Source organism: Cuculus canorus, chromosome 13 (genome assembly GCF_017976375.1).
Source record: "Cuculus canorus isolate bCucCan1 chromosome 13, bCucCan1.pri, whole genome shotgun sequence".
In the NCBI taxonomy this organism is placed as follows: Eukaryota; Metazoa; Chordata; class Aves; order Cuculiformes; family Cuculidae; genus Cuculus; species Cuculus canorus.
The window spans coordinates 7,358,294-7,381,112 of NC_071413.1; the positions used below are offsets into that span (position 1 = coordinate 7,358,294).

The window sequence follows — 22,819 nt, forward strand, 5'->3', positions numbered from 1 at the left end:
ATTGCGGGGGGCAGGCGCTGTCGCGGGGGGCAGACTATTGCGGGGGGGCAGGCACTATTGTCGGGGGGCAGGCGCTGTCGCGGGGGGCAGGCGCTGTCGCAGGGGGTAGGCACTATTGTCGGGGGGCAGGCTCTATTGTCGGGGGGCAGGCTCTATTGCGGGGGGCAGGCGCTGTCGCGGGGGGCAGGCTCTATTGCGGGGGGCGGGCACTGCGCCGTGCGGTAGCGGCGGCGGCAGCGGAGACCCCCCCCCAGCTCCGCGCCGCTCCGCGCTCCCCCGCCCGGCGCGGCAGCCCCCATGGCCACCAAAATCGACAAGGAGGCGTGCAGGGAGGCGTACAACCTCGTCAGGGACGATGCCACCGAGGTGAACTGGTAGGTGGACCCGGCGGCTCCCGGACTGGCACCGGCGCTGCGATTCCTTCTCCTCTCCCCCTCCGAAAGGGTGAATTCCGTAGACCTTATACCCCTTCGCCTCTTCCCCCTTCCTAAAGGATCGGTTGTTTTTACAGTGTGCTCTTCCCCATCCCTTCTTTTTCTTTCCCAAAGGCTGATAAATGTACTATTCGCTTCCCTTTCCCAATCCCAAACGGTGACTTTTAAATGTAGCATCCCTTTCCCTTTTCTCCTTTCCAAAGGGTGGCTTTCAAAATGTATCATCCCCTTCCCTTTACCCCTTTCCAAAGGGTGACTTTTAAATATATTATTCCCTTCCCTTTACTCCTAGCCAAGGGCTGACTTTTAGATGTATCACTCCCTTTCTCTTTTCCTCTTCCCAAAGGCTGACTTTTAAATGCATCATTCCCTTTCTCTTTTCCCCTTCTCAAAGGCTGACTTTTAAATGTATCACTCCCTTTCTCCTTTCTCCTTCCCAAAGGCTTTCAAATGTATCACACCCTTTCTCTTTTCCCCTTCCCAAAGGGTGACTTTTAAATGTAGCACTCCCCTTCCCTTTACCCCTACCCAAAGCTTGACTTTTGTCACTCCCTTCCCAAAGGATGGTTTTTAAATGTATCATTCCCCTTCTCTTTTCCCCTTCCCAAAGGGTGACTTTTAAATACAACGGCTCTACAATTGTCCCTGGAGACCAAGGGGTAGACTATGAAACCTTTAAAAGGAAGTGCACAGGTAAGCTCCGTCTTGATCGCTTTGGCACCTCACGGTGTTTCTTGCTGCCTGCTGCAAGGGGGAAAAGGACGGGAGAAAACTTGAGTAAACCAGAGTTAGTGCTGCCGCTTCCCCGTGTCTGCCCTGTCCTGCACGACCGGGTTTCCAGACGCCGCTGAGTGGAACTCCCTGAAGTCCATAGTCCAGCCAGTCCTTTGTCTTACCCTTAGCCCGGAGGTCCTTTAGGCTTTTCCCTCCTCTTTACACAATGTCTCATTGCTTGTCAGTTATAAACAAGATAAGATGCTTGATTAGCAACGGTCTCCTTGTTTGGCACTGCAGCACTTTTGCTGAAGAGCAAAAAAGACTCTTTTCTTTATTTTTTCTTTTGTGGCTAAAAGATACAGTCATTAAGATCATTTTGCAATAAAATGCTTCTGTGAATTGTATTCATAGCGCTAAGTAACTGCAGTTAGAAGGCTTGCTTGGATTTTTTTAAGAACATGAAACCTAAGCAGCGAGTGGTTATGCCGAAGATCGGCTCATACAGTACAGCACTGAGAACAATCGTAGATGTGGCGTTGCACAACCGCAACAGTTGGGGCTCTAGGTTTAAAGATGGCAGTTGATTGTTTAACTCTTGGTTGTAGAACATTACCAGGAAGAACAAAGCCTGGGGAAAATTAAAATAAAGTGAGGAATTTTTAACTTCACCTTATCTTAACTTTAGGTATGTTTTACAAGAGTGGGCTTTCTCTCAAAATAACTTACAGGGAGAAATTGTATAGGTTTTCATCCTATCTTGGCTGCTGTTTAACAATATCATCAAATGGCACGAGATAAGCAGCATTTGTAACTAATACTGGACTATAACAATCTCTTCCTTACTCATCTAGTTGCTCTACAATTGACCTTTATGTTTAACCTGTATTTTTTGAATTATGTATCTGTACAGCGAAGGAATTGTGTGTAGAGCAGTCTCTCCCTTCCCAAGGTGGGGCGATTCCTGGAGGCACTCTAGTCAGGGGTTCCCAGCTACTGGAATGCCAGAGACCATACAAATTGGTCTGTCAAGTCCTAGGGCTTGGCTGTATTTTACTTAGTTAGAGGGAAGGATTTCCAGTAACTTAAATGAGAGCAGGACTGGTCTAATCAGTCAGTAAATATCACAGAAGAAAAATATGTTTTAATCCTTGGAAAGCAGCCACTAAATCAAGATGGTTTATACTGCTCTGCTACATTGGCAGTGGGGTCTTACTAGGATCAACGCAGCTTTTCTTTTCCAGCTGTTCTTGGGATCTTTGCAGGGAAAAGTCCCCAGATCCTCTCGTAGTTGATGTTAGAAGAGCTGGTGCCCTGTACTGCCAGAACACCTTCCCACTCAACTCTTCTAAATAGGCAACATAAGGAAAAAAAGCAACTATCTGGCATACGGGGAAACCCAGAGCTCAGCGCTTCCAAAATTCGTGCCAATGTTGCCTAAAGGGTCAGTAGTTTTCTTAGGAGGTTAACAGCTTCGGTATCAGAGTGCCGTGTTCTGTCTCCTCTTGTGGTCAATGTAATGGAGTGTCTCCAGTGCCTCCAGACATCTGAGGCTTGCAGAGGAACCTTCCCCATTTATTTCCTTTGTTTTCTGTTGGTTTTTTTTTTGAAGCCCATGCCTTATTTTGTCTTAACTAATTTGTAATGCTTTGTCTGGAGTAGCACCCTCTTAAAAACAGTTCCTTTCTTCCCTTCTGTAGTGTAAAGAATACTTTCATCTAGTGTGTAAGCAGGCAGAGGGGCTTTGGCAGAGAGCAGGCACTGATTGGGCTGGATGTGTATAACAGCTACTGGAGGCACATACTGCACTTTGGAATATGGCCAGTTTTGTTTTCTTGCCATCATTTGCATATGCCAAACTCTTATTTATAAACAGGATATTAAAACAGACAGAGGTTAAGGAACACTTGGTTTATACCAGCCAAATGCTAGGCTGGCCCCAACACTGAATGAAACATTTTTACAGCGAAAAGGAAATTTTTCATATTTTAGACATAGGCACAGTAAGGGAAGAGTTAAATAAAGGGCATCTATGAGGTAGGCTGTGGCCTATTGTTAACGATTAATGTAGAGCTAAGTCCCTTATAGCTGCTCCATTGCTGCCTTTCCTTCTTTCCCTCTTCCTTCACGTGCACCTGGTCTGGGCTGCTCCTTGGCAGACCAGGGGCAAGAGGTTGTCCTCCAACCTCCCTCTGGAGCACAATGTCAGAGGCCTAAAGAACTGTGCAAAACCATGATTCGTGGTCCGAGTTCTTGGCAAAGTGCTAGAAAGGAAGATCCTCCACCTACAAATTACAGTGCAGAAGTTGGGGAAGCAAAAGATGTGAGTTTCTGTCCTTCCCTCTGTGCAGCAACCCTTCGTCTGGGCCACTAGATGTAGTCAGAAAATGAGACTCGTGCCAGCAGTGAAGTTAGAGCTTTCCTTTTTGTCTGGGAGAAAGGTGCCAAATGTTACTATGAAGTAGAGCTGGTTGGAATATTTCTGCTGAAACAAAGTCAGTAAATAAAGAGCAGGAAGAGATAGGAAGAGCGGCTAAATATTATTCCTTTCTACTGCTGTGTCTCCTCCTTCCTTGTCCACACCTTATCTTCTTCTACGTTCTGCTGAAGGGGAGAAGAGCTACTGTCAATGCAAACAGCTTCGGAAAATGTGATTAAAAGATAAAAAAAACCTGGTATCAGAATAAACTTCCTTCCTTGTTTTTAATTCCTTTTTTTGTGTGTGTGAAAAGCACTGCCCTGGAAGCCACAAAGTACTACTGCTGCCTCTGATAGAGCATAATTTGGTGGTTGAAGGTGAGAGTAGGAGCTGGAACTGAAAACCTTAGAATGCAAAGTGTCACCAAGTCCCCCTGTGCTGTGTTCTACTTTCTGCACCATCTATTTCGGCACCATTCTGAGTGGCAAACATTTGTGACCCCCGCTTTCTTTAATAACCATTCTTATTAAAAGCACCTTCGGCATGCAGTACATATTGCCTCCCTCCGGGGAATTAAATTACAGGAGCAGGCGGCGTCAGTGTGGGCTAATTTATGTGGCTCTGAGACCAAGAAGGTCTTTTGTGCCAGTTTGGAAGCTATTTGCCTGTGGTGGACATCCTGCCTTGTGCAACAACAGAGGTTAGGAAGGGCTGGAGGGGGTTGTTGGTAGCAGGGTTGTATTTCTGCTTTTTCTTCCCACATACGTAACCCTTTTCATGCAGAGCATGGCCCAACCCATCAGTGATGCTGCAAACCTCCTCAGGGAACGAGAATGGGTGAGGACAAAGGGGAAAGCAAGAAGCTGAAATTGCTTCTTTTAATGAAAGTAGCAGTTCAAAAAGACCGTGTTAGAAACCAGCTCTCTGGAACTTCCAGCGAAGCTCTGTGGGCTGCTGTTGAAAGAACACACGACAGGCTGAGCTGCTGAGCTCCTGGAGCAGTGAGGGCTGTGCCCTGAGCCAGGCACTGCTGCTGCACCCCGTGTGCCTCGTGAGGGTTTTGTTATTCTCACTGCTCTACTCTCAGATACACATTGCACATCGGATTTACACGTTAATTTCTTGGGGTGTAGGCTTTTTCTTACTGAGCTCTTTACTAAGCTTCGTGTACTAGGAGAAAAGTTTAAGGAACTCTATAATGAAACTATCATCCTTTTTCCATGCCACTGTTTGGCAATTGCCACTCTTAAAGGAAGAAAACATGGGAAGAAAAGCTGCTTCAGTGTCCATTTATTCAAGGTTCCAGGATTATGCTGCAAACACTGCCTGAACCCTAGACTTTTGCATATTGGTCAGTGCCATCCTGTTGCTGTCGAGGTCTGTGTCAGGCCACAAGATGACTTAAACACTTTGGCTGGGAGGTGGTAGACTCTGCTTTAGTCTCAGGCAGTAGTCCTCTCTGTCCTCCAAAGACCAGCCCCAGGTGTGCGAACACCTCTCCTCTAGGCTGTCCCAAAGAGGCAAGGGAGTTCGTTTAAACCACTGGCCCAGTCAAGTCCATATATGATTAGGACATGGCTGTTGTTGACACTTCCTCTTGCAGTTCTTGGTAACAGCCGATGTATCTGACTGTACTGGCCTTTGTTTGACCCAAAGAGTCTGGAGACTGAAGCAGAGGACATTAATTTTGTCAGGGTCATTAAACACACAGAGTAGACACCCCCTGTGTCTTCTGGCTAAGGACTGTTTTGGTTGGTCTTAACAGCACAGATTACCTCTGCATCAAACAGGGGCTTAATTCAAGGCATTTGATCCATTTTACTTCACAGTTCCAGCTCTTGCCTCTGCAGATGGCATGGATCCAGACATAGCATTAATTTGGTATTTAGTAGTACGTGCCTTCAGTCCACTTAAAGAAAAAAAAAAAACAGCTGAGTTGGTGGATTTGAAGCCAGAAACAGAAATAAAAGTTGAAGGTTATTGTATGGAAGGATAAGAAGGCTCTTGGGCTTTCTTGTTGTTGTTTTTAATTTCAAAAGCTCATAGCTGGGCTGGTGATGCTGTTGCTGAGAAGATCAGAATGACATTCAACTCCGATACTGAACTAAAAGGCCGGTCAAAAACATCCACTTAAACTTTTGTATGTGTCAGTAATATCTGCTTGCGCCAGACTACTTGCTTCAGTTTCTGTATTACGAAGCAGCAGAGCATCACATTGTCTTTGTGGTTTATTTTATTTGTTTTAAATGTGTATGCTGCCATTAAGTAACAGAGAGGTTGGAAGACTCTGTTTCCCCCCATGCCAGATGTGAACAGTTGCTTTTCCGTGAATCTCTGACAAAAGAAATAATGAGCCTTTTATTTGGAAAGCCCCAGTCCAGATAAATAATTGCAGTGACAGCACAAAATGAGATAGTTATTCATGTGTCTGAAAAGATCAAACCAAAACCACACTGTGCATTCAGCATGAGGAAGAACTGAAAATCTTTGATCTGAAATAAATACCTTATAAAATAATTTCTAGTTGACATAAAATATTAGGAAGAAAATAGAAATAGAATTGGCTCCTAAGACAAATGCAAACTCTTTTAGGCTTATGACAATTTGTCCTATAAAGCCTGGCCTGTATATAAAATTTAGGAGCTCAGGGTTGGGAGATCAGCAAGATTACATTGGCACCTTAGGTTGTAGGAAAGATTTGTAAAAATGCACGAGGAAGTATAATGAGATAGGTGCTTATCTGTATTTGGCTACATCTTAAGTTGCTAAAATGGGCTTTGTAAATCGGTCTCCTACTGCTTCTGTTTTTCCTCTTTAACGTTCGTCTTGCCTGCTTTCCCTTAATATCTATTTAAAGGAATACCTGGGGCCACTGGTGGCTGATGGGAATTTCGGACTGTCTTTGCATTGTGTCCCTGTCCCTGTGCCCTCCTTGCTCCTGACGGAAGGGTGAGCTGAAGTGGAGGTGTTTGATAGTGGTCTCCTGGCTGCTGGCTGGAGCTGTGGCTTAGACTATCCATTGCAATGGACAGGGGATTGTTTTAGGGATTATTCCCATTAGTTTTTGTGGGAGTAATGCATCAGGTCAAGTTCTGCTCTGAAATAGTAACTCTTTGCATTCAGTTTAGTTCTGTGATGCTTAATTTAAGACCCCATGGCTGTGGGGCTGCATTTTACCGTACTGTGGTAGGCACAAGAGCAGGTGAAGACGGGCATTATGTCTTCCACATGTCCTTTGTTTTGGTGACTGCCCAGCCCTTACTTCTGGCTGACTGACACAACTGTTCCTTCCTTAAGGGAAGAGAAACAAAGATTAGCTGGATCCCCTGTTTCCTCCCACTCTGCGCTCTAGAATATACCCAGGTCAGGAAAGACATCGCTGCAGGACACTGTCACTGGGGTAGCAGCAAGTCCTGGTGCGATGCTGCCGGTGGCTTTACTGGACCAGAGAAGCTGGACAAGTCAGCGTGGGGTCATTCCATGCACTCGTGTCCCGAGTGCCCTGTACTCATGTCAGCCACCCCAGGTTACATGGGTAGGATTGGTGCCCCCCCTGCAGTTGTAGTCCTGAGGTCAAATATTTTCTATTTGTCTTAGGTGACTTAATGAATGTGTCTGTATGGTGCGAGTGTATAGGCTTCAGTAAAGGGTTAAAGAGGGAAAAAATGGTGTAGTAAAGAGGTAGAGAAAGTTTTCTGTCTGCACTTCCAGCCACGTGACTACAGAGGTGAATGAAGAGGTGGAAAATTGATAAATTAATGTCAAATGAATCCAATTGAAACAAACAAATCCATGAAACCTGTCATCAGTAATTCATTGTTGGACAGAACACAAAAGCAGTTCCCTCCATCAGCTGCCTTGCTCTCTCTGACCTTGATTTAGCGAGCAGGTGAAGCTGGGAGCAGTAGCCTTATCTCGGCATGTCTCTTGCTTTGCCATTCAGAACTGCAAGATTAAGAACCGTGAACCTTTTGACAGTGTATTTCTCTCCTGCAGCTATTGTCTTTTACTGATGAGTCAGTGCATTTTAATCTAATGGGGAATTTTTTAGTGTAGCTGAACCAAAGGGTTTGTGTGGATGAAAAAGAGGAGAAAACCATTAAGGAAATCTGTGCAGCTTGGCATTGAGCTTTGTTGACAGTCAAGGGCAGCTTAATCAGTATATTTGGAAAATCCTGCCTACTAAGTAAGGGGTTCGGAGAAAAATACTAAGTGATGCTCATTAAGGCATTCATTATACTTTTCATTGTTTGTATGGCCCTGTTGTCTTGCTGTAGAGCCATACTTAAAGGAGTAGTGATATTAGAAGGCATTAACATTGTTAATTTCTGCTGTTTGTAATTAGTGAGATCTTCTCAAATAAAGCTGCTATTTCCGTTCTACCCAGATCTATTAATTGCTTCTCTCTGCCCTGAAATTCATGGCTTAGTGACTAGGAAGGTGGTTGCACAGAGATAGGCAGGATTTCCTCCTTCAGAGGAAATCTGCTGTCTCTCTTTGATTTCTTAGGCTCCCTCCCACCCCGCAGCGATTCCTGAAACTGCTCTAAGTGGTTTTGTGTAAAAATGGGGGGGGGGGGCTATTGGGGGAGTGTGTCAGGTATTAATGTCTTGAGATTTCTAGGGGAGTTGGCACTGATGGCATTTGATGACTCCCAGTGCAGTGAGGTGATCTGGTAGGGTAGAACCGATTAACTGTGAAAGAGGAAATCTGGGAGTATAAAAGAACTTGTGTTTTAATCCTGTTATCGCTCTGAACATGCTTCAGACTAATTGTGAAACTCAACCACTTCTGCTCAGGGATTTTGACCTGCAGCTGGAGAGGCTCACACCCAGGCTGAACCGGTGCTAAAAATCTCCATGTCTGTCCCTGTTGCCCTTCTAGGAAAAGAGATATGTTAATTGCCAAGGGCTCTAATTAGCCTTCCCTCTTGGCTTTATCTGCAGCTGCTGAAATGGTCCTCAGCTGCTGCAATTCACAGACTGGCACATAGAATTAAAGCCTCACATATTGGTAGTTTGTATTAAATACTCTGGACTGAAAAATGTTGCAGCTGAAAAGCAAATTCTGCAGTTGTGGGGCTACAACCTCCATGGGGAGACGGGAGGAGAAAGCACGTAGCTGCGGTGTAACCTTTGAAGCCCTTGGTAAATTCTGCCCAAGACGGTGACTCAGAGCCCCACATCTAACCTCAGTTGCTCAGTAAACTTATTGGGACTTAGCATGATGAAGTCAGAATTTCTCATAGTCGCTGAGTGGTAGGTGATCTGATAGATGAAAGCCCATGTGGAACTGCTGGGTTTGGCTCCCTTCTGTGCCACCGATTGGGCTGCTTCCATACAGGACAGGAAAGCACTCAAACTCTTTTGCTGAGAAGCAAATCCTGCCGCTGCCAGAGATCTGTGGGTTCATATCAAACTAAAATTCCTGCCGACAGATAAATTCCTTCAACCTCTTTTTAACGTTGCTATGAAAAAGCACTGCAGAGAAACTTGGAATTCTTCACATTCATTATATTTGTTTGTGATCTTTATCATAAAGGTGTGCATTCCAAAGCAGTCTCCGGGACCTCTAACAGCTTTTGGTAGAAGGGGCAGGGATGACAAACCTATGTACTCAAGGTGAAAAGTGATGGGTCCACGGAAAGAGCTCTGATACAGTTACAGTATAGGAAAGGTCAGGACTTGGTGACATTATTGTGCCTTCAGCACTGTTTTCCCATAGGAACCACAGTACAATTCTTAGTAGAGTGTGGCCTCCTTTACTATCAGATCTGGGAAAGCAATTTTTTTCCATAGAACTGTTAATAGTAATGTTAGGGGATTTACTGTCTCTTTTCACCTTGGGTATTTCCTGGCTGTCGGTTCATTTATGGTTCTAATCAATCTTGGGAAGAGGATTTACTGTTAGAAACAGGTGTCTCTCTGTATGTTTCTTGTACTTGCCAGTAACAGGGATTCCAAGAGAGAAAAGTTATGTTTCCTGCAACATCGATGCATGATTCTTACTCTCCTTCCCAAGATTCATCTGCATTTTTCTTTGGAATAAGATCTCTCTTTTTCTTTCTTTCAGCTTTGAAATCTTCAGAGGAGTTTGTTTTAAACACTGTAGTGGCCACACATACCCTTACAAACATTTTCCAGTGCTCCCCAGTAGTCATCTGTCAGTGGTAAAAAAGCACATAGCGAACAAAAGAGGGAGAGACTTAGAAACCTCATCTTTTATCAGGGGGAATTTGTCTTTACTCACATTTTGGCAAAGCAAAGCGTTAAAGAAGCTCTGAGATCTGTCAGCTTTCAGAGATCATCCCACTTTTTTTTTGGCATTGATTTCTAGCAGCTTATTTTCTGGGGATGAGCAGTTTAGAGCTCCATGGAGCTCCTGGGGCTCTCCTGACCATTTCTGGAGTGTGCTGTAATGGATCCGGGGATGGGGATGTTGGCAAATGTTACTATGCCTGGAGCCTGCATTTTCACCTGGCAGTAGTCAAGACAGCAAACACGTATAAAACGTGTTGAGCTGGTCACAACAAGTGTAACCAGGATGAACATGCTTCTTTTCAAACAGCAAGTTTGTTCTTCTATTTTTGAGTCATCTCATTTCATTTAAAAGGTCTTGAGTGACCTGAGTGACCTGTAACAGATGAAGTAGCTATGATTAGGTATATTCCACGATTGCACAACTGTCCATCTGCTCTGCTTTTCTGCACAATCCTGGTTGAAGGCTCCAGCATCATGCATGCCACCGAGGCTGGGGATATGAGTGGATGGTATCACATGCTTTCTAAGTGCCTGTGGTAATGAAGGCTTCCAACTGCCTCGGTTGATGAGTCATTCTGCAATGAAAGACCAGACTCTTTGAGACAAGGATTTTACAAGGTTTTTATGCATATGGCCAGACTAAATAACTCTAGTCTGGTGTGATATAGCAGAAACCAGCTGTGAAACAAAGATCAGAACAGTATTGGAATCCAAGGCCTTTCTCTACAGGGCTTCAGAATGAGTAGAAAAGCACATCTTGGGAAGTAATTGCCGTTTTTGCCTTTTACTTCTTCTTGTTCCGTCTGTCTTGTAAACTCATAACACGAGTGAGCCAGAAATGTTGTCAAAGGGAAGGAGGGGAAAGAATCAGATTTGCACAATGCCCAGTTTCTGGTATATGGTTTAAAATGTGACTCAAATCCTGCTATCCTGTAAGAAACAGAGAGGCTTCCTTACCCTCTTGATCAGTGATCTGCAGTTGAGTGGTCTAGTTGAATGTGTAATTAAGGTTAGCTCTGTGCTCTTGAAATGCCTGTTGACTGTATTTTAGCCATTTCCAAACTCAGTGGTGGTACAGTAATGTGGGGTGGAGTGGCCCGCACAGTCCGTTTCCTCCCAGTGTCTCAGCACCCCAGGAAGACACAGATCTAACACTGGCAAAGCACATATTGCAAGTGAAGGGCGTATGAGTGTTGCTCCTGTATTGGCCCGATAATCCAGAACCATGGTATTGTAACACAGGGTCAGTGCCTTGGCTTGGTCTTTTAAGTTGAGAGCAGTAGTCTTACCCTGGAAAATGGCAGGGATGTTTCTGTTTTTAAACATTTTATCATTTTTGGTTTGTCTGCAGATGATGTTCGATTGTTTGGCTTTGTCCGATTCACCACTGGTGATGCCATGAGCAAGCGAGTCAAGTTTGCCCTCATCACTTGGATTGGAGAGGATGTCAGTGGTCTGCAGAGAGCCAAAACTGGGACCGACAAGACTTTGGTCAAAGAAGTAGTACAGGTAACCTCTTCCTTCTGCTTATAACCACCCATTCTCATCACTTTTAGCTCTACAAACACCAGAAGGAGGAGAGGGCAGGGAAAGGATTGGATCATCCTTCAACTTAGTAGTTAATCTTTTAAAAAGAAGATAGTTTCCTATTGCCTGTCTTCCTACTAGGAAGACTTAACTCCTGCCCTTTGAGCACTTGGGCATAAGGAAGCACCTTTGAGCTTATTGCTGTTTTAACTATTTCATGGGAAGGTAATATATGCACTCCCCTCTTTGTCACCAGTAAGATGTTTCCCATCTCCTTCCTTGATACGGAAATAACATAATATTGAATGGTAGAGGACAAGGCGGTATTAAGTTAAATAGGTAAAATTAAACAGAAAACACCACGCCCTTGTTTAAAGTTCTCTTGAGGCCCTTTGTCTCTGCACAATGAATTCATGGACCTATTCAACTAAAGTCTGAAGTCCCTATCAGTACCAATTAACTATCAGCTCTTAATAGCTAACTAGATTTCAATAGTCTTCTGTTTGGCCTTGGGCATATCAGGGGAAAAAGAGAAATGTGCTCAGTACACACATTGGAAGGGCTTCATTTGAGTTTCTCTGCCCTAACTGAGCTTATCATTTAACTCTGCCCAGGCCTCCCAGGGCACTGAGCTGGACTCACTGGGTCGGGCTTCAAGCTCCGTCCAAGTGAGTGAAAACGAGCAACAGCCACTAGAGAAGTGAATTGTGGAAGGCTGCAAAGAACTGCTGCCAAAAAGCTGACTTTAGCAGAGATGTTAACGTTTAGCATGTTTTCTCTGAAGAAGTATTTAAAGCAAGATTAGCTCTTTCAACTAAACCTCCACAAAGTCTGAGAAATGGTCTTACTACATTTGGAGAACAGGGTGTAGTATGAAGAATGTCATAAATTCATACCCTACCAGGAGATAAGCACTGGTACTAAATCTTTCAAAACAACAGCTACTCAGAGGCGTCTATTCTGAAAAGAAACTTCTATAATGACACCTGAGAGATAGGAGAGCAAACCTCTGTTCATGTGAAGCAGCTGAAACTGTGTCATTGCAGCTGAAGATGAAATTCTACAGTACTAATGAATGACTCATGTAAGAGTCACTAAGATTCTTTGAAAAATATGTTTAGACAATTTATTCCTGTTGAGTTGAATAGCATTCCTGAAAGCTGTTCTTAAGATATGTCGCTCAGGTCTGTTACCTATAATTTGCAATTTCACTTGTTTCTTCTTCATTAGTAGTCTGTATGAGTTAATAATCTGGTGGAACATTAGCAGTTCCTGGCTGTTGCTTAAAAGCTTTCATATTCCATTTAATCTGTACTAAAATATGAAAACAATGCAACGCTTTTATTGAGCAACCATGCGTATAATGCACTCAAAAGCATTTCTGAATGCAATGCCAACGGTGATCTCCTTTCTGTAAGAACCTATTTTGACGAATCTTTTGAACAGTTCTACATGTGCAACTGAATCCCTCTGAGTGGAGTGGGATAAAAGCAGGACTATTTTCTTCATTTTGTGCATATAACCCTGTAGATAATCTATCAAAACAAAAGAGGACAAGGAAGTCCAACTAAACGTCAGTAGAGGGAATATATCCCAGAGCTATTTCCCTTTTGCTAGTTCTCTTGACCTTCAAGTATATTCCCAGTCACTCCACTGCTGCTGACTTTTATAGGCATTATTTAAGATGTGAGTTATAAACAGGAAAATAAGGTTGGTTTTTTGCTGCAATGGCAAACTACAAATCTGACTCAGTCTTGATTCATCATTTGGAATAAGTACTACCCTAAACCAGGAATTTTTTTCTTTCCAAACCCCAAAGAGAACTTAGGCTATGGATGCAGTTTGGCTCTCTGCAGTTTCAGTTGTGTGCATCGCCCATTGGCGCACCTGCCCTGCGTGACGTGGCTCTCCTTCCAAGGAAGGGTGGCACAAGGGGGCTTTTTGTACAGCAGATAACAGCTTTGATTTTGTGCTCTGTAGAAAATACTGGCTGGGATTCCAGGACAACATCTCGTCATTCTGAGAAGCCCGCCGTAAAACTTGAAGGTTGCTCACTATCTTGTAATACTTGCAAAAGCTAACTGTGGCTCTTTAATAAAGAGCAGTGCCTCAGTGTGAGGGGAGGCCTGCTTTATATTCTCTGCTATGTTGCAGATGATGAGCTACGGATGAGCTCTGCTCAAAGCTGAACAAATGCCAATAAACACTGCTCTTCTGTCAAGACACTCAAAGCGAAAGACAGTCAGCTTTAATACTACCTAGCAAGTAAACCCCACCATATTGCTTCTATAGAATAAAGAATGTTCACACCTGGTGATTATTAGCAGTCTCCAAGAAGCACCTGCCGTAAGGAAGACGTAAAGTATATTAACTGTTGAAGAGTAGATTATGGGCTTGTGAACAAAAGGATGGAATATTATAAAGCAAGCCCTTGCTTTTATATTTCTCACTTGGAAGGTTGGGGACAGGTGCTGTGAAATCTGTAGCGAGGTGGCTTGGGAGCATCGCTGGTAGTCAGTGGAGGAGTTGCCAGAAGACCTCTCAGGAAGAAAGGACAATTGATTTTAACTGTAAAATTACAGGGATGGATCTCATCTGGTGTAAATAGTCATGGTTCTCCTGATATCTATTATCCGAGAATCTGCTCTCCTTGCTTATTCGCCACTATCCTTATTACGTCTTCAATGATGAATTCATTATACTTATTTGGCATCTTAGAAAAATGCATTTTGCATTTAAGGAATATTCAGAAGCTTTTTTTTTGCAGCCAATGACCTCTGCTGGAAGTCAAGCCTCTGACCTAGTCTTAGTTGAGCCGAGAAGTAAGGCCAGGATGGGGAACCAGTATGTATCTACAACTTCTGAAGGGTATAGCTAGGTATTAATGTGTGGAGGCTTCCCTGCGTAAATGGAGACATGGAGACATGGAGTAAGGTGATGCCATATCCCATCTTTTCTCCACTGAGCTTCTGCCTGGGCCAGGGATAGACCTAGGGGTGGGGAGCAGAAACACACAACATCCCATGCTTTGCGGACTGCTGCCTAAGATGTTTGGAAGGTAATTTCTGGGGTACAGTCTAAACCGAGATCTAGATTGATCTAAACTTAACAGCTGGGGAGCATCCTTTATAAAACAGTAAGCCAGGATGACTTCAACTACAATGCTGCATGTATTTGTCATCAGCAGTAGCATGTCTTACCTTGTGCTGCGTGGGTGAGCTGGCGGATACTTACAGCGAGCTATACGTGCAGCAGACCCCACAGCATTTGTGTCCTCTGCACAACTGTAGTTTGAGCACTGTGCGACATTTGTCATGCCAAGATTGTACCCAGCTGCCAGTAGATCTGAACAGAAAGGCTTGAGGCATATTTTCTACTTGGCTAAAAAAAATCATCCAAAGCCGAAACTCGTGTTTTATGTCTTTGGCAGTAAGGATGGTTCTACATTTTACCTCCTTTTTATGCACAAGCTTTTGGTCATTCAGCCTTCGTACAAGTCCATCCAAGGGACTCATACTGCTCTGAAGGCTGTTGTTTTGACCTCCTTTATTCCAAAGGCCCAGGAGGAACAGGCCAGTTAGCTTAAGCCCAGAAATTGAGGCTATTGTAAGCTGCTTGTCATGGCTAGGAACGGCTGCCAGCATGAGGTTCAGTTCAGCCATAAAAATTCCTGCAAGTTGAAACCTGGCAGCAGCGGGTGTAAGCACAGGAGCGTCAGGCCTTCCAGTCAACAGCCCATTCACTTTGAGGAGACGCAGAGGGATGATGTTCCAGTGCTTTTCTTCAAGTAGGGACAAGCCCAGGCACAATGGTTGTGGGGCTGGGAGTGGCAACCAGTGCGAAAGTGTTTTCCACAGTGTTTTCCATCCAGTTTTGGTGTAAAAGCCGGAAGAACTGAAAACCAGACTTGTCTTCCCCTTGAATGTTGCTTCCCCTCTGTGAACTTGTTGCCCTTCATGACCACATTTCCTACCAGGAGATTTTAACCCTCTGTTATACAGCATGGAGGCCTTTTTCCTGAAGGGACGGAATTCTCTGACAGGGCTGTCTCAGCAAAGGGGCTGCCCGATATTTGCCATTTCCCATAGATTTTGATTCTTCACTGTTTTCTTCAGCACTCCTGCCCCCACATAGTCATGTGCCCTATTATTTCCCTAAATCATATTCAGGGTAAAACAGTGCAGTTTCTGTGAGCAAATATTTGTGGCATTTTATTCATTATTATTTGTGGTGAGGAATTTGCCTGGCTTTAGTGATGTCAACAAGTTTACTGAGCTCCTGCTTTGGAGCTCATGTCCACATCTTTTTTTTATTCACCTTTCTCTTTTTCCCCTCAATTCCTCACTGCAGTGATACTGGTACCTCGTGTTGGAGGACCCACTATGGGATGACTGCCCCTAGTCTCCAGACAGATACAACACACATAATTCCATGTATGGGCATTCAGTTTCTCGTGTTAGTGCAGTGACCTGAACAGAAGATGGCTTAATAGCTTTGTAAGATGCAGTCAGAAAATCAAACTCATATGGTAACAGTTGTATTATGGTGGCTTTGAGTAGTCCAGCTGAGAGAGAGGAACTACTGTCAGGAGGGTGAGATACTGCTGGGAAAGCAAGCAAAATTGTGCTTTTTGGCTGTTATTTTCCTATTCTGGTTTACTGTAATGACCATACCAAATGGAACGGATTTACAAGAACCGTAGCCCTAGTCTAGAGAAAGTGATAGCTTTACAAGTAACTTCTTCAGGCCAGAATAAGCAGCTTCTCATCACCCCACATCTGACACAAGCCCTGTGACTTTTCCAGTGGGATGCAGCACAGATAGGAAGAATTTGCAGAGCAGCCGAAGTGCAGTTCTCGTTGTTGTGTTTGCCAGAGATTTGGGCTGGCTTTTCCCAGCAGCTGGAACGGTTCCATGTAAAAATTAGCAAGCAGAAAATTTGAAGAGAGGGGCTTTGCTGATAGCTGTGACTCTGACAGCTGATTGCAAGACCAGGTTTGGTGTAGCCAGAGGAGATTGGAGGGCAGCTGTACTCCTTGCACTCAGAGAAGCCCTGCTAACACATACCTTTGCTGCAGCAATAGGCCATGTCTTTTCTCCCCCGTGACTGCAGGTCTAGGACTCACACTGTGCTGGAGGAGACACATGGGCAACGTCATCTCCTCTGTACTGCATCTGCACTGAAATTAGGATGACCAGTGTATAGGAGTGGTGACATTAAACACAGTTGGACTGTTGATTTTGAACATCAGTGGAGGCTGCTGCAAGCCCTAGCATAAACAAAACCAGCAAGAAGCTGCTCAGCTACCTGGCACTGCCCACAGCTGCTAAGAACCCATGTGCCTGTAGACCATACCACGATTATCCTTCTGGCTTCAGGCCCACCCATGCTGGGATTTATAAGGGCCTCTGCAGATCTTTTTGGTACAGTATCTGCACCAGACAGATTTTCCCTTGGCCAGCTTTGGAAAATTTTATGGCCCCATATGCTAAACATTCAGGGCTTGCAATAGAAAGAAAATCTACTCCACCTCCCCCCCCACCCCTCAAAGTTGTCTGGGAAAGAAAGGCTGTACTGAGCTTGCTGCATAAATTTCATGCTTCCCAGGAAGAGACGCAGGCTCAGTTTTTGCAACCTGACCTGAGTGGTTTGAGCCCTTTTCTTTGTGTACTGTTGTATGGAGGGTGACAGAGGAGATTGGATTGCAAAATTGTGACCCTCTGCTACTAAAGCACACGGTGAAGCACGTGCTAGATAGGTATATTGGAGAACCATGAGTAAACCCTACTTTTTATGTCGTGTTCAGTGATTTGAGAGGCAAAGCAAAAAGACTGCGCTGGCTGTTGTGTTGCGAGTGATAAAGATAAATGGCATCATTGTTTTTGTTATCTGTAGGCTTCTGGTGACTCTAGGATGAATACAAAGGCTAGAATTCACTCATGGGACTTGTGGTTGTAAAAAGCTTGGGGATAGGGTGAGGAGAAGAGAAGAGGAAGTGGAGGATGTAAAATGAAGATGCATGTCAGCAAAATGAGGGTCCAAGCATCACAGTTATGCTCAGTGCCTGAGGCAACTATAACTGTTCTGCAGTTCTCTTGAAAGGCATTAGATATCAGTATGGGTGACAGAAGAGAAAGCAGGCACTTTCTCCACCCCAGGCTTTTAAGGACAGAAAGAAAATCTGGTGGCAAACCAGAAATCTGATTGAAGTCGCATGCCTGTTGGCATTGCTGTTAGCTGCTTGATGCTAGGATCTTTCCTGCTGCTTTGCAGGAGCTGGTTTGCTATCATCGGTTATTTATCATTACAGATCACAGTCATGCCGGATAAGGACTGTTGCCTGGTCTAGCTAACATCAGACCCAATTAAATCAGTTTGGAGTAGTTCTACATTCTGGCAGTTTCAGTGGGGACAAAAAAAGAGTGAACTCTGGGTAAGATGGCCCTGGGCTGAAAAGTGCTGTTGTTGATCATGAGTTCCCAAGCTCCCAATCTGAGAGTTGGAGTCCCTTCTGTCTTCCTGCCGCGATGACACAAGAGGCAGTTTCAAATGTCTCTAAAATACCTATATATCTCTCTTCACCTTATGATTTGCACCCTAAACAAAAGCCGAACCCCAAATTGCTCAAACAGTGAATTCAGAGTGATGAGGGAGGCTGAAGAAAGGTCAGGGAGGATACTGAAATCAGGGGTTCCAGGCACCGAACTCACCTGAAGCATCTTCTCCCCTTGAGGTCAGTCTTGATGAGACATTGTGGTGGGTAAGAGTTGGTGTGAAGAACTAAAGAAGGCCTCAACAACATCTGCTAGCAGAAAGGAATAAAGAAAACAGTTATTAATAGCAGTGAGTGACCCAGATTGCACTCCGAGGGTACAAATCTGGCACAAGAGGTGGCCCAGTCAGTTAAGAGGATATTTAAGAGTGGCTGGGAGCGTAACCCATCTGGCCGACTGCTAGGGAGAGATTGTTCCAACCTTGCAAGATATCTTGGTGGCACTGATATGAAATAATGGCTGTTGGCCAAGGGTCATCACTCAGGAATCATCTGGGTAACAGTCCAGTTGAGAAAACATTTGAGTAACTGTAATTACTGTGTGATGTAATTTGGTTCCCCTCTGTTCACGCATGAGTGCACTTGCAGTTTTAAACTCAGAATCAGTTGGATTCTGCAAACTGGGCATTGAAGGAAACCCGCCCTGCATTTATAAAATACACACATTTTTTCCTGGAATCCCTCTCAGAAATGATTTTACAGACCTGCCTCAGTTCTCACTAAAGTCAAGGGAAGGACTAGCACCGACGTCGCCTGGTCCTGGATAATCAGTTTCCCGAGTTGAGGAAAACTCGTTGAACTCGTTAACACATAGAAAAGAGATTGAAAAGGCTGCACTCAAAAATCACGTAGGTAGCACTCCTCAGTGAGCATCAAATAGTTGAAAATAATTTCTTCTTTGGTTTTGGTGAGAGCTGAGCTTTGCAAAGATCTCACACAGGAGATCTGGGAGTAAGGCACTTGTGAATGTGACTAAATCTGATGTTTTCTGTTGGTTGCCTCTTTATTTCCCATCTCAAAAAAAGGATTTTTTTCCTCTAAATAAACAATTTTCCTCCCTTTTCCCCTGAACTTTGCCAAGACATGGAGGAGTGCCTGTAATTATCTGCCTGTCCTCACACCAGGAAAACTGACCATTAAAGCGTGGAGCAAAACGGTGCTGTGAAGTAGTTTTGTTCCTTAGGCTTTTGTCTAGCTGCTGATAAACTAAAGTAGAGCAGACAAGGCTTCTTGGAGCTGCTGTAAGCTTTTTCTCCCCCACTCCTAAGCAACTCTTCAGTAGTGAGGATTTCCTACAGTGTGAAACAGGATCAGCCGCAGCCTGGGAGACCGGTGTGGGGGAGGGAGCTGTTTTGCTCTCCCTTCCATTTTTCCACTGCATGAAAGAGGTGCTGAGGCTCTTTCATGCTGAATCCTTCTCCACCCCCTCCTTTACTCGACTCTGATCCCAAACTGAGACCCTTGAGATGCTGCCAAACAGAGTGCTCTCCCATGGTTTAGAGTCTGAAAGCAATTAGAACCCTCCCATCCACAGTGGTGTTGAGGCTGTTCTCATGCTGGGGAGACCTGGACAAGATGACTGCTTCTCTCTCAAAGCATCACCTCATTCTTCCAGGCATTCTCTGTCACCTTTCAGGACACTCACTGCCCAGGGACTGCAGCTTTCCTGAGAAGCAGCCGGGCTGTTGGGATTTTAATTCATTTCTTTTCTTTTTTTGTCATCAGTTTGCCCCAAGCCCTGCGGAGTGCAATGGATGCTTGTGTTTTTCACGCTGTCTAAAGCCTCTCTGGGCTGGGGGGGAAGGAAGGAAGGAAAAAAACACAGGCAATGTTTTCATTTGTGGTTAGCAAGGGAAGGAAAATACTAAATCAAGAAGCAAATGTGCATGTTTGCTAAAATGTCTGTGCACACACATGCACGCCACCCTTTCCAAAAGGCAGGAGGGACAGCCCTACAAAGGAACAAATCACTGCCTGTAGGGACACTGGGGTGACAACTGCCCTAAAGGCAGCAGGAGATCCTGTTCACAGTGATTCTGTCTGAGAAAGGTTTTCTCTGTTCACAACCTCACATCAAAGCAAACTGCCTGGGACTTGCCCAGCTCCCAGAAGCTGCAAAAAGCATTCGAGCAGCTGGATAGCTGCCCTGCAATACACAACTGTATTGATAAAGCCTGTCGTGAAAGGTCACTGTGGATCATTAGACCACAGAGCATAGTGGAGCCCGTTAACACCACCAGGAACCTGTCCGGAACAGTATCTTGGGTTTGGCCACGATGTGTATTAGACAGTTGAGAGGAGGAGTCAATAAATCTAATTACATAGACTTATTTGCTCTTGGTACCATCTGCCCGATACTCAATTTTCAATCAAAGCATCATCCTCTCAGCTAGTGAGGTACGATACTGTAGTGTACCGCAGCATAGCACTGTTCTCCTATTTTAGGAGAAGGGGTCCTAATAAAGGGCACGGATAGGATTGGTGACTTGCCCAAGATTATGCTGACGGTTAACAATTTTGAGCATTTTAGTTTACATGCTACTCAGGAAACTTGATCTAGCCTAGCCAGTGCATTTATTGCTAGGAAAAGCGGTTGCATAAGGCAGGATCGGATCTTGTAGCCCGTGACTGTACAAGCAGACACAGAGAACTTTTCCAGGTTGTCTTGGGTTCTGCCATCACTTGTCTTCTATCTCATCCAGGGCTTTCGGTTTATCATCCCTACCACAGCAGACAAGGGTGTGCAGCTTGTACAGCCCCAGAGGCTGGATGAGCTGTCTTTATTCAGGTACTTGGACAAATATCCCTTGTTTTAACAGGTTTTTCCTTTTTTTCTCTTGCAGAACTTTGCCAAAGAATTTGTGATCAGTGACCACAAAGAGCTGGATGAAGATTATATCAAGAATGAGTTGAAGAAAGCAGGAGGGGCTAATTATGATGCACAGACTGAGTAAACACACGGACCTCCTGGCACCATCACCTGGATCTCAAAGGGAGGGGAAAGGCACAACAAACTAATACAACTGAGAGATGAGGCGACTGAAATCCCCAGCTTTCTATGTGTGCACCTAAGAACTCCCTTTCTTTACATACAGCAAACTTTTATTTTCCATTTCATCCCATGAAACATCCATGTCCTGTTTTTCTTTTTTCTCCGATTTTTTACTCATAACTCTGTCCATATTCTCGCATCTGTGGAATTAAGGTTTGGCTCTGCTTTTGTCCTTTTCAGCATTGTGTTTGTAGAGGCTTGCCATTGTGTCCTTCGTATGCATGCATGTCTGTGTGTTTAAGTTGGGTTCGACCTGGTCTCTGAGGGGAGAAAGTTTTGGGGAAGTTCTGAATATTGGTTATTTCAATTTTTTTTCAAATTTGTTCTGATATTCTTGGGAATAACATTTTTTTGCTGTTCTAGGCTCAGATCAACTTGACTTGACTTCCCTCAAACTTTGTTTAAATGTCCTAAGCTTAAATATCCAGCTGAGATGTTATCTAACAGCTTAAACAACAAAGCAAACAAACAAGCAAAGTCTTCAACTCTTAATAGATGGGAATAAATTTGCCTTAAACATTGCTTGACAGTTGCTATGCTGTGTGCTGCATCTCTATCCCTCCCTCTTCAAAATAAGATCCAACATGATCTGAACGTGGGGGTTTGGTTGGTTTTTTGGAGGTTTCATGGCACAGTAAACTGAGGGGCTTAGAAATGTCTGAAACACTTGTTCACTATTTTCTACATTGGTCTCTGGGTTTGTATCTGACTTTCCTAACGGTGGGGGCTCAGGAGGTGAAACTGAAAGGCATAGATTTCTTTTTTAAATGAAGTTTGCAAAAACAGCAGCCGCTGAATCCTAGCGGCCTTCTCTGCCCATGTGCCCCCTGGTTTTTTTTTTGCAGTTAAACACAACCTCTTCAGTTATCTGTGGCCTTGGGGCAGTGAAGCATTCTGCAGCTGCGGCCGAGGGATGGAGCAGGGCAGCTCTGTCCCAGTCAGGATGAAACATTCAGCAGCAGAAGCCCACAAAACCCAGGCACAGTTTGTTTTGTACCAAACTGTTTAAGGGGCTTGTTTGTATGGCTTTCTTTTTTTTTTTTCCATCAAAGGTAATTATCCCCAGAATTATGTGTATGGGGAAACTGTTATACAGGGGCTTGGAAGTCAGTGCTATAAACCCATTACAGAAATAAATGTTTTTCAAGAACTGTTCTCAGCGGCTCTGTTGTTCCTTTACCTTCCCTGCAACAACAATCCTATATTTAGGAGGTCTCTTAATCCTGGGTGTAAGGCCTTGAGCTCTTGCAATCTTGGGGCTATTAGGAGAATTAAACACTGGCTTAAATGTAAAATGATCTTGTGCCCGCAGCCCTTGTCTGCCCGTCGCTGCTCTGAAAGACAGAGGTGACCACAGCGCATGTGACACACTTTTTGTTCAGCAGCTCTACATCTAAATTTCCAGTGCCAAAATGCCAAGTGGGAATTGCAATTAGGTCAAAGAGAATTTCACACCCACATAAAATAAATGTAGAGAGGTCAGAAACAGATTTGGGACCAAGAACGGCACTTTCAGAGTGAAGCTTTGCAGCTTCCTGCACACGGTTATGAGGAGCCTTACAATTACAGACTGAACTTCCTAAAAGTTGCCCTGAAAGAAGGGAAATGGCTATTTTTTTTACAGGACTGACAGTAGGCGCAGGCATAGCTAATGGGAAAGAGCTTTGCGGAGAGCTTGTGATGCTCTGAGGCTTTGCCTTGCTGCTTCAGTGACCACGATAGACTTTCATTTGACAGCTTGTGAGGTACCGAGGCAACAGGCTCAGTCTGGTGTGAACTCTGGCAGCAACATTGCAAGAAGTTCGTCAGCACCAGCTGTGATGTGGGGGTTGATGCGCTGCTCAAGACAGAGCTCGGCA

General features: G+C 44.4%; 1 protein-coding gene across 1 annotated transcript; it reads left to right on the top strand.

Annotated features, from left to right (window-relative positions):
- Positions 1-215: 215 nt before the first annotated feature.
- On the top strand, positions 216-22,115 carry COTL1 (coactosin like F-actin binding protein 1). Its single transcript, XM_009561076.2, has 4 exons — positions 216-374; positions 1,045-1,127; positions 11,179-11,336; positions 20,752-22,115. The coding sequence occupies exons 1-4, from the start codon at positions 298-300 to the stop codon at positions 20,860-20,862; spliced, it is 429 nt and encodes a 142-aa protein (XP_009559371.2). The 5' UTR covers positions 216-297; the 3' UTR covers positions 20,863-22,115.
- Positions 22,116-22,819: the final 704 nt, after the last annotated feature.